The sequence below is a fragment of the Falco biarmicus genome, chromosome 17 (genome assembly GCF_023638135.1).
Source record: "Falco biarmicus isolate bFalBia1 chromosome 17, bFalBia1.pri, whole genome shotgun sequence".
Taxonomy (NCBI): Eukaryota; Metazoa; Chordata; class Aves; order Falconiformes; family Falconidae; genus Falco; species Falco biarmicus.
In genome coordinates this window covers 4,476,166-4,488,352 of record NC_079304.1, presented here as the reverse complement: position 1 = coordinate 4,488,352, position 12,187 = coordinate 4,476,166, and the positions used below count along the sequence as shown (strand labels likewise).

Here is a 12,187-nt window from a genome sequence, read left to right as displayed (position 1 = left end):
TTTATAAGTAGCAAACATTTATATATGTCAATGAAATGGTGATCTTAGCCTATGTGTGTTTAACGTGCGTCTTCAACTTAGCTAAGTCCTATAAAGGCAAATACACTTCAACAGTTCCGTTATGAGGCTGGGCAGGGAGAAGGATTTGAAGTTTCTTCTGCTTTATGGTTAAAAGGCACCTGTAGTTTGAGGGGGGGAAAATGGCTTTGCTTGATCAAAGCAGTTAAATTGCTTTCAAGAATCACCTCTTTCTGCTAAAACTGCATGTGCAATCTACGGAGCACTTCTGTCGCAGAATGTAAGAGTTAGCGAGAGAGATCCTGGAAAAATGTGGCTGTGCTTCTCTAATTATGTCTGTCTCTTTCTCCTCCGATTCCCAAGAGAAAACAAAATTAAAAGATCAAAATGTTTTTGGTTCTGAACTAAGCTAACATTCTTCAATTTGTGTATGCACATCAAACATGAAAACCATGTCACTTTTATTGTGTATGCAAACATACACAGTGGGAAAAGAATGCGGTTTATGTTCCCAAACGAGAGGCCCCCAGCCTGCTTCCTCAGCGTGTCTTAATGCAGCCTCAGAGGAGCAAAACACACACAACTCCACTGTGAACGCTCAGAGGTCCCCAATGGTTCCATGAGCTCATTCAGCTGGTCTGACATGTATGTCACTGGCTTCTCCCACTGCCACTCCAGCTCTTACTGGAATGGAAAATTAAAATTTAATTGGGCACTGCTTTGCAAATGTTTTTTTTTAAAAAAAGGAAGAAAAATCCAGCAGGAGTAGAGCAAGAGTTGGTAAAATTCAGAGCATCAAGGGGGGGTGGTGGTGTTTCTCATGGTCAGGTACAGGATTTCTTTATGGAAGTTTGCTTGTGCGTTTATAAGGTGAAACAAATTCAGAAAGCTGGTGTCCTCTTCATCACGATCCCCTACTAGGCCAAAGAAAACATTTTTTAAATTATTACTAACACTAAAGGAGATAAATCTTACTCATTCAGTGTTTTCAGCAGAGGCTGAATCAGCAGCCTCTGCTTAGATTTATGAGGCATCAACTACCGCACCTGATGGCAGGACAGCTGTGAAATAACACAGGCGACTCTCTCCAAAATTCCTTCACCAGCTTGTCCAAAGATGGACAAGAACAATTGTGCGTTAAGACAAAAATCTGTCCTAAGTGAGCGGGCTGTTCATCTTTACAGCTTGCCATCGTAATCAGTTTTGAGGTTTTATCAAGGCTGACAAGCTGTGGACAGGGAGCAACTGCAGCTTCTGGAGTTGAACCGGCTGGCGGCTGCTCAGCGCCTGCGTTTAGGCACAGCCCAAAAGGACCTCGGGCCCAGTGCTCTGGAGGGACTAGGAATCTCTTAGACAAGAGAGAACGCTTAAAATAAATGTCTCTCCCAGTTTTGACACTTGATTGATTATTTTACGCTACCAAAAGAACTTGAGGCGCTCTGATATTGTTCCGCCTGGGGAGGATGGAGGGAGGACAGGCTGCAAGGCCATGCTGCCTCGCTTGATGCCTCGGTCAGTGCCAGCTCCTGATTAACGAGCTTGTCCCAGCTCGCAGACCCACGGGCTTACCGGACAGTACTGCCTGTAACATATCCATGATCATGTGGGCAAAGGCGTTCTCCACGCACTGCAGGAAGTTGTTTCTCTCCCCCGGAGTGCTGAAAACTTTGCAGACCTTCTGCATCATTTTTACTGCCCAGTCCATGCAGTATAGGTCCTTCTCGCAGACCTGACGTAGACAGGAAATATTAGAAACAAGCTTTTCATGAGGAGCATAAGGTTATAAAAGGCAAGATTAATTTGTAGAATTAACTATTCTAATGAATGACTGGATCAGTAGCAGTCGTGGCCTGGAAAATCGGGGTTTGTTACGAGGACGTAGAGGTTGTTCTTATTGTTGCGTTGTTAACAGAGACGCTGCTAGCGGGACTGCTCGAGGACAGGCCTGCTGGCTGGCAGAGATGTGCCAGACAGGACCAGGGAGTGGAAGAGTCCCGAGCCTTCTGCTGGACTTACTCCTGGTGTGTGGGAGTAGGTGGGGAAACTTTTCAAGTCTGAAAAAGCAAATCCCGGGGTAAGGAGACAGAAGGGCTGAGCCTGCTCTGTTCAGTAGTACTCACCAAAGCCAGGAAGACCATGAGCCTGGCTAACTCGACGGCTCTCCCATTCACAGCTTTACTGGCCATGAAAGTGAAGCAAATGCTGTTTCCACTCAGAATTAGAAGCCGAGCGTTGTTCTCCATGAGCCACTCCCGGGGAATGACTTTGTAATAAAACAGAATTTTAGTGATCTTTGAACAAAAAGAAAGGAGTGCCATAATAACTGTTCTGGAAGGTGTGAATTTATGAATTGTTGGCTTTGATTTGACCCAGAATTTGTGAGGGGATACCCTCTGGAATACAATTGCAGCGATGAACTCATACAAGCAATTCCTACTGGCGATACAGTTAGAGCTCTTCATGACAGCTTATGTGACACAATCTCACCCAAAACTAACTTTCAATGGAGCCATTAACATTGTTCAGTAGAATTTTGGCTTGAGCAAACATTATGTTTTCAGCTTAGACAGCTTGGACATTTCCTTAATAATGGCTAGACAAGACTTGAATTTTAAAGGCCTGCACAGATTCTTAAAATATTTCACCGTGGGGAAAGACAGCCTGAATTTGTAAGCAGTGCTGGGTCTCTCTCATCCCAGCTACCGCCTGGCTTCCAAGGGTAACGACTTTTCCAGTTATGCCACAGCTACCGTGAGGAATATGGCAGTCGGTTTCGCAAGGCACCTGCGCGTCTGAAACACAGTTATTGCCAGATTTGGAGGGCACGATCGCAGAATCCTATGGGTTAATGACAAAGGCAAAAACACACCTGACAGCTCATCCACAAGACTGATAACATCATCTGCTGTCCATTCTCTAGCTTCTGTATCGTACAGCAGTTTAATCGCATCTGCTAGACCTTTCAGACTGGTCTCATCTGTTGGTCCTTCTATCATTCTCTGCCAAACCACGTGTCCTGAGCAATATATTAATCACAACTGCTATTAAGTGACAATGTAATTTGATTATTTTTTTAAAACAAGGAAGGTGCTAAACTGGGCCTTGCAGCAGAATCAGGAGAGGAATTCAGGTAACACAACTCCGTCTTTGGGACACGAGATTTTATTTTTTTTCCATACGTCATTTTAGTAGGGACGGTGGTAGCTGCAGCATGAATCAAAGGGTGATTTAAAGAAACCCAGGTCTAATAATTAAGTAAGAAAACATGCTTTTCTTCAGGGAAACAGATACTGCTTTGAGGTGTATTTGAGCTAACTCTAAGCAGGGGAGAATAGAGGAACAGAGCTGCAATTTCTTCACTTGAATTATAACATATATATATATGGGTGTGTGTATATATAATACACATATATATAATTTCTGTATTTTATGTATGTTAGTGAGGCCTGGTTAAGCAGAATTATTTTTTTCTAGGCAACATAATTACACTTTATTTGCATAAAGCTCAGTTTTCAGAAATGCTGCATCCTGCGAGGAAACCTCATTCTCAGGCAACAGACTTTGAAAATTAACCCCCCCAGACTACTCGCCGTCAAGAGAGGACACTGGTCCAAAGATGATATACAGCAGGCGAGCTTGATTAACCATAGGCCATGGCTTTAAAATACGAGTCAACCAAAATGCAGAATCACTTCGACGATTCCAGTGGTTCAACAAGACGCTACGACAGTATAACCTTATCCGCAGCTCTAGCTTTCGGGCACTTCCTGGGGTAAAAGAATGCAGATATTATAAATCCATTAAGCCTTGCATGATACAGATGATCACTTTCTTTTTTTTTTTTTTTTCATAGGAAGAGAAAGAACGATTTTCTTAAAGCTGCCTAAGAACATCTAGGGGGATTTAATGAAATTCTCAGCTGTTACTTCCTGAGTCTGGCTCTTTTGGGTACATTGCACTAATTCAGGTCACAGAATCTATCGATGCGCCCTCTGATACCTTTCTGCAGTAACTCATGCATGTCTTCAAGGGCGCTCAGCTATGTTTTTTGGTTTCTGGTTTTTGGCATCAGTAAGTGGAAAGAGGAACAGTATATGTGGCTGTGTACGAAGTATTCCGCAGAAATACCTAGTTCTGTGCTGGGTAACAGGAGAATTTCTTGAGAGGCACGTGCCACATCAGTGTTCCAGAAATATTAAACCTAACTTTTTACTGCATCGCTTTATTTCTGTGTTGGTTTCATTCCCATTGATTTCACTGGCATTGGTGTACAGTAGGGAAGTTTCGAGTCCATGTTACTGTTTACATATATACATAACATATGCATTGGTTTGATAATGGATTGATTAAAAAAAAAACCTAAACACCTCTCAAGATAATCCTCTTCACTGCAGGATAAGTGTCAAAGACAAAAGCATTTATCTTTGCTTTTACTGAAGAAAAGATAGCTGTATTCATCTATATGAAAGCCAAGTATTTGCTTTAGAGTGCCCACTTTCCGCGTAGTATCAGAGCTAAGAGAACATACGTGAGAGTCAGGAAAGGATTGGCACTACAAGGCTTAGCTGAGCTGAAAAGTTCTCAATTCTAGACACACTTTGTTTGCAGTAATGAAGATCCACTTTCTACCTTCTCTGTGATAGCACATTTTGATTTTGTAGAACTTTTGTCTGCTTTGATGATTACCTGGTTTGCTGCTGACAACTGTCTGTACTTTATGGGCTAAATTGCTCAGCTCACAGAGGAAATTAAAAACCCGGTGGCACTCTAATTCATCCCAGCCTGCTGTTAGGATCTGAAGATGGCAAAAGAAAGGGGGTAAAAATGAAGCTGTTGAGCCATAGATTTAGGTCACAATGCCGTTTCTCCCATTAGCTAAATACAGTCTGTCCTGCAATTTGTTAGAAGAGCAGAAAGGGAAGGTGTCATACCTGGAGTGTGGTGTCTGCACAGCATCTCCCTGACAAGTGCAGGGAAACCATTATCTGCTGCAGAGGTGCTGTATGTTATGGCAGGGGTTTTACTTAAGCTTATTGCAGCCCAGAATCAAAAGCTGCTAATGCTGTTCCACATTCAGGGCCAAGACCTTATTTTTGAACCTTATGTGAAAAAGTACACAAAGGTATTTGCTACAAAGACAAATGTCCCAGCACAAATAATTATCTGTAACTCTAAACCACAGAAAGATAATAATTTTTTTTAATGCTGCATATGTATACAGGACCTGTATGCACAAGTTTCTATGACTTAAATGCATTTAAAATGTGCTCAAAATGCCTGTTCTTCTAAGACAGAATTTGTTTCTGCAGATTTTATTTTTTCCCTAACAAAGTTACTCTCCAGTAAAGCCTCCATTACGACAATTCTAACACCTCACAATCAAATACCTCAAGTAGTGTTAAAAAGGTCCTACCCGTAGTGTTTTACTGCATATTTGCAATCACAGTAGTTATTACAGTACATAAGCTGTAGCCTGCTGTACTAATTCATTTGACACTGATTTTGATTTTTATTTTTAATTAATTTTAAGCTACCACAAGTTAACAAAAATATTCTGGCATATGATGTGTATAGCCATTTCCTTTTTAAACTAAAACATCTCTGCTCTTGAGTTGTGAATTTGAAGCTGTGAAATAAAATGCTGCACTTCTCCCATGTCTTCTTAGATAATAAATCACTAATCAAAATCCATACTGGTTGGTAGGGAAATCCAGACGAAGCAATTCTCAAGAGTCACATCAGCAACTTTAACAACCAGAAAGGAAATTCAGAGAACTGTGTGAATAAATACCTTCCCCTGCTACACCCCAAGGCTCAAAACCATCTTATGCTTCTAAGTATCTTGCAAAAACGCAGACGAATTTAGAAAATTATCTTAATTTTCTTTTCTATTTGTAATACTTGCCTTCTCTCCATAAAGATACTGTACCTGTAAAAACACCCCATAGCACTGTAATCCTAAACAATGCAAAGGACTCGGACACCCGTTAAGTTTAAAACAGGAAACCTGCAAATGCAAAACACTAGTAATTTGTCACTGCCCATAAGCTAATTCCTGTGATCGAAAATGCTCTGTCCTGCTTGTGTACTTCGATACCGATTAGAGAGTTACAGAAAGGCTCCCTTCCCTTATTGTATAAGGAAACAAGTTACTGTGCCTAGGTTTAGAGTGTTTAGGTGTTAGAGCTCAGCATTAAGTTCAAAACTGCGGTCAAACGGGTGTGTAAAATGTCTCTAAGAGGAGCAATCCTGTTCTCAGGAGGGTAACGTTTCTATGAAGAGCTGTGCTCTCACAGAATTTCTGGTAGTCCCCAAACTGAAACCCACAGGCCTTGGAATACGAAATCTCAGTAGAACAGCCTTGCGTTCAATATGCTGGCTTAGGCTTTTCTGTTATTAAAAAGAGACTGATTTCAAATCAATAAATACTACACAGTAGTAATGAACTCCAGCAAAGGGATAGTAAAAGGCACAATTCAGCTAGTGGCTGCCTTATAGAAACCGTATTGTAAGCGCGAGGGACAATTCGAAACATCAGTTAAAGGAATGTGAACTTACTTCTGAGAGAATCTTGTGTGTATACTTCAGCCTATCTTTGGTAGGTAATAGAAGCGTGCATCTTTTAAGCAACAATCCTGTGAACAAAATGAATACATACACGACTATGAGTATACATACATGGCACATCCGTCGCTGAATTAGCTTAAGCATTCTCATCACATGCATGCATGCACCAGTGAGGAAAAGCTGCTACTGCAAGGTGAAAAGAGCAGCACAAATAGTAATCGGTGCTTTGGAGAAGGGATGGATATGCTTTTGTAGAGGGGACATCCTTTACTAAATAAATGTTGTCAGGGAGTATGGCAACTTATGCCATAACTTGTTTATTGTGTTGTTTTAAAGGCCCTGTTCATCACAGTTGGAGCCCTATTAAAATTACTATATTGGTTTTAGAATTACAGCTGTTAAAAATATTGGAAATAAATGTTACTTGTTGCACCTCTTTTAACAGTACCCTGGGGAACGCTGGTTTTCCCCTTACATCATGGAAAGCCAAGCTTCCAAAACTTTTTTCAAGATAGCCACATGCTCTAAAAAGAAAATATTCTAAACTGTGTTAACGTAAAACATAGCTAAGAGGTAAAATTATTTTCCTATATAGGACCGAACCGGTATGTGTTTAGGATGTTAAAGTCTGGAGTTTATTATAGTGTGGAACAGCTGTTTGTTAAGCAGAGTTTTTTTTCTATACTACTGAGAGAAAATGGGTTAACAACCTGCTCTTCAAAAACTTTTACCAGAATAAAATATATACATCTCGTTTGTTAATTAACCAAGACATTCAGTGAAGAGCATGTGTGGGGGGTGGGGGGGGCAGCGGTGGAATGGGCCTTTTTTTGTCTGAATTGTCAGTCTCTCAAAACATACATAATTCCTCCAATGTAAAAAACTACTTTATGCATTTACCGTGGTTCTAAATTGACTCTTTCCTTATTTAGAAGTGCGGTAGCATTCCTACATGACAGACAGAATTTATTCATCAGGCTAGGACATGGTCCAAAGCTCAGTCAAGTCAATTTTCTATTGACTAGATTGGACTTTGGAGAGAACTCCCTGCAGAACAGTTGAAACCGTTAAGACAGTGTAGTTGCAGATCAGTTGCAAATATTACATTGAGTAAAACGGGTTGAGAAAAACGTACTGTTCCTGGTGTTACACAGCAAAACCCTCGCTGTGCAGAAGGACAGTGCCACCATCATTCACAGCTCAAGTCCATTTTAAACAGTGACTGAAATTCTGACCCAATTACAAGTACTGGAACATTTTTACCATGGAATTGAGTGGAGCCAGACCCCTCCAAGTTCAAGTGAGATTTATGTAATACATAGACCCTGATCAGGCTCTCTGAATGGGAATGAATTTTTCCCATTGAGTCCTGTCTTTCCTGCTGTAAAGTAAATATTGATTTTGTAACTAACCTCTTGCCAAAAACGTTCTCTTGAGCATTCCACTGATGAGACAGATATTGCCAATGATCTTTATATTTTGAATATGTCGTGTTTTTACTACTAGGCCTGCTACAGCAATGGGTTCACACCTCCATTTAAAGAAGTTGTTGCCATTTTGTATGTGATTACTACAAAGCCCAAACTAATTTTGATTTTATTTTTTTTTAAGAATTGTAGGGGTTTCAGGCTTCATTTTAAAAACAAACCACTAAGATTATTTTAAGATACCTCAAAGCCTACATGGCTTGCTTACAATAGGAGGTCTTTGGTCTAAATTACTTTAACAGTGTTCCTTTACCTTGTGTATGCCTTTTATTTAATGTCTTGAGTTCAAACCATACTTACAATTCTGCATCTAACTGTGGCATCATTTTATTCTCTGTCAAATAAACAACTTTTTTTTTAATCAGATAGGTAACAGTAATTAGATCAAATTATGTCTTAATTTAATTTGTTTCTCTGATAGAATGCTTTAGAATGAATTAGAATCAGTGTGGTTTTAAAATTAGCAGAAAAGTTAAAAAGCAAACACTTTTGAATTTGAGGCTGTACCACACTCTTCATTACCATCGAACCCGTGATATTTGGTTTGGATTTCTATTACGGTGCGCCAAAAAAAGGTCTGAGCAGCTGAAAGAAAGAACAGGTGAATCTTTTCACGCAGAAAGGGTTTAGTTAGCACATGGTATACCATGACAGCAGAAGTGTAGGCATTTTCACGTTGCCCTTAAGCTAAGAGTGAGAGGAAAATGTGTTCTTCATGCCCATTTCAGCCTTTGAACTCTGATACAAAGCTGCCCAAGGGAATGCTAGTCACTGACAACTGTGATAACATTTTTGTGATGAGCATACTTCTTTTCTAAGTGGAATGTCATCTGTAACACATCTCAAGTAGACTATCGAGGAGTCTTTCTGATGGCAACTGTTGTTGGTCACTTTAGAATTAGGCTGGGTTTAAGTACTGCAGCTACATTTCCCAGACTGAGGAATGTGAGTTGCTCCGAAGGGATACATGAAGGCAGTCCAGGCAGCCAAATTCCTTCAGCTAGCGTGGGGCCTGGGAGCCTTGGTTTCTGCTGCAATTTCCAGTGGTGGTGTCCAAACAAACTAAATTTGGAAACACCTACTACTGCGAACTGATCCTCTGCCCAGCCCCTGCTTACCATTTAATGGGAAGAAATCAACATAGGGGAGGCAGAACATACATTATTTTTTCCATAACTAAGAGCTTTTGGAATTGCTTCAGGTAATTCCTCCCACCTCCCCCTGCCAGTTAATGGTATTTGAGTGGGCTCTTTGGCACGGTGAGGAACTTCACTTTCAGAGAGAGCTGCGCAAATGATTTGGGCCACATCCTCAGCATTTTACCGATCAATGCATATAACAGAAGAAACCTTTTAAGCGAGTTTGGTTCTCCTCTAATTGTTACCATTTGCATTAAAGGATCACCTAGAGATTTGTAGTGCTCTAAAATATAGGATCCTTCTCTCTTGCCAGGTAGCCCAAGGTTATGGAAGTCTTGCAATAAAAGCCTTCGGTTTCCTGATGGGGTTGAGATGTAATTAATAAGGCGGTTGCTGATGGTTTTCGATACCATGCTCAGCAGGCTGATATCCTTTACTGAAAAAGCAAAAACCGGTATACTTGTAAATCTTTACTGCAAGAAAAATGCTGATTGCTAGTCAGTAACTTTATCTTACTTCAAAAATAGGCCAAGAAATAAGATTTACAAATAAAATGAAATTTAATTACCATTTATCTCCTTTGCCAACAAACTGTAGTAATTAGAAAAGAACAGATCTAAGGAATAATTTTCACACATAATAGGCAAAACCCACTTCAAATAGTTTATAGTTATCATTTAAGTTTTGGTCATTTGGTTCTTCATACATAAAAGCTGAAAATTCAGAGAATAAGTCATGTAAAATGACTTCAGCCAGATAAAAGCTAAACATTTTAAATAATAATGGCTTTTTGTAAATGGAAAACTTCTGTGGTAGTTTTCAGATATTGGAAGTAATACCTTTTCTTATTAGAGTCTCACCTGAAAGATAATTCAATACCATTTGAAAGATCTCTAATGGAAGTGTTTGAAAATAGCCAAGTGTTGACAGAGATTGGGAATCTTCGTCCAAGACATTGCAGCACTGTCTGGAGCGACGGTTACTGCGTCTGTATTTCTGGTTCGGAATCAGGGTGTAGCTGCTCCCTGCAGTGGACGGCATTGTTCCCTTAGTCCCATAAATTTAAGCTGGAGAGAAAATATGACAGTCCTGTTTTCAGAGGAGGAAAATACTATATCCAAAACTAGGCTAAGAGGGAATCACTCCACTGTGGACACTGTGATGGAGTGTGAAAATCTTGCCATATGCTCAGGATAATTTTTTGTTTGAATTTAGTGCAATGACATGCGATTTACTAAATTATTTTCTAATTCTGTGTCTTGGAGAGTGAAGTATTCAGCTGATCTTAGAGGAGGAAAAAATAAAAGCACTAGGGGATGTCATAAAGTTAGGAAAACAGTTCTAAAAGGACACTCTTGAGGAAGTACATGCAATGGTACCAGCTACAGTAATTAACATTCTTCTAACTTGTTACACTTATTATTGAATCTGAAAAAGTTATAGAGATGTTATCGAAATTATTTTCATGTTATTGATGCCTTTAGAGTGATAACTACTTATATGTATGCTTGTGTATGACCAAAAAAAGATTAACAGTAACAAAGTGATAGTTCAAACCATTTTTTCTTGCAGCATTTAGGTTGATTTCATATAATGACTATATGTGTGATACAAAAAGAAATTATATAGTATTGCTATGTGAAAAAATTCCATGAGCCAGGCTCTCCCAAAATCATGAGGGTCTGAACAGTAATGAGCTTTAAAAAAATCAGTAAATATGTTCTTTTGATTTGCCTTCTGGCTTCTGAGTCTCTAGAATAGGTATGTTTCACGTTGTCAGGCAACAATGAGAGTTAGTGACTCACTACCTCTTAAAAATATTTTTTTTAAACTGAGATTTTTCACACTATTTCTTGATTCGAGCAGCTGAGGCTTCAGGGAGATTGCCAAACAGAACGAGTGCTGCAGTATAATTACAAGAGCTGGCAGCAGTGGTGGTAGTAACATAACTGGAACCCGTCCAAGCTGCAGTGCAACATCCCAGTTACCATCAGTGGGAAATGCACTCAGAGAATAGACCTCATTGTTTCAAAGATTAAAAATTTACCAAAATTACAGAAAACAAGTTCCAAACATCCTTCATATTTATTACGAAAGCACGCAAGCCAGACCTCTCTAATATGCCACTGAGCAAAATTACCACATCCACAATGGAAGCACTGTTTGTACTGACAACTGGAAGAATACGGGGCATTTCATTAAAAGTGTTACAAACGGGTTTGGCTGGCTTGTGCTTGCATGCTGGAAAGAGTTTGCATTGTACATTTAAGGAAGTTATACTTCACTGGAAGTATTTTTATTTTAGGTATGGTATAATTCTAGCTAGCTAAAGAAGCTGATAGTTTAAACTCTCACAAGGCTCATGAGCAAACGTAACTGCTCCTAAAATTAGTGTTTCATTAGGCTTTTATGTTGCTCAGGCAGGAGACAGAAAAGTGAGGTAACACCTTTAAGAACAATCAAGAAACCACCTATAGATCAACACACTGTTATACGAAAAAGTGTTTATCTTCTAAAAGCAAAGAAAGCAAAGTCTGAAGTCAGTGGAAACGTTATACACGCAACTGTGGATTCAAGGCAAATTCCTTGTGTACAATACACAAAGCAGCTCCACTCCCTTTTTTAAAAAGGGCACCACTAAACTTTGTTCAACAGGCTAAATCTGATACGTATTTCTGATTCATACTTTAGAAATAAAGTTGCAATCTTATGATACGTTCTTTTCCTCCCTCACACCCCTTGCTGTCTTTAGCAGGACAGTACTGTAAGGATTTATGGCATCTTTTAAGTGTTTTTTGAAACTCTTACCTTGGGTCTGCAATCCTGTTATATGGAAGAAAAAAATACTTTGCCATAAGGGAGGTTTTCAGAAGTACTCAGCCAATTCCAGTCTGTTTCTGTTCAATCTGATTGAAGTTGAATTGACTACTACTATTTTAATTTAGAGCAGAGCTAGATAAAATTAATGTAAATAAA

The 12,187-nt window shown here is 39.5% G+C and overlaps 1 protein-coding gene across 1 annotated transcript; it reads right to left on the bottom strand.

Moving 5' to 3' along the window:
- Positions 1 to 794: 794 nt before the first annotated feature.
- Positions 795 to 10,252, bottom strand: FBXO47 (F-box protein 47). The gene is made up of 10 exons (XM_056362218.1): positions 10,072 to 10,252; positions 9,477 to 9,647; positions 6,577 to 6,653; positions 5,948 to 6,025; positions 4,705 to 4,813; positions 3,609 to 3,785; positions 2,888 to 3,034; positions 2,139 to 2,281; positions 1,588 to 1,747; positions 795 to 932 (listed from the first exon to the last, which is right to left on the bottom strand). Exons 1-10 carry the CDS (start codon positions 10,250 to 10,252, stop codon positions 814 to 816), a joined length of 1,362 nt encoding a protein of 453 aa, XP_056218193.1. The 3' UTR covers positions 795 to 813.
- Positions 10,253 to 12,187: the final 1,935 nt, after the last annotated feature.

Coding starts and splice junctions, on each gene's coding strand:
- FBXO47 (XM_056362218.1), bottom strand. CDS start 10,252: ATGCCGTCCACTGCAGGGAGCAGCTACACCCTGATTCCGAACCAGAAA. Junction 3,786..4,704: donor AGTTGTCAGCAGCAAACCAG/GTAATCATCAAA, acceptor CTTTTACCCCAG/GAAGTGCCCGAAAGCTAGAG. Junction 3,035..3,608: donor ACCAGTGTCCTCTCTTGACG/GCGAGTAGTCTG, acceptor TATATTGCTCAG/GACACGTGGTTTGGCAGAGA.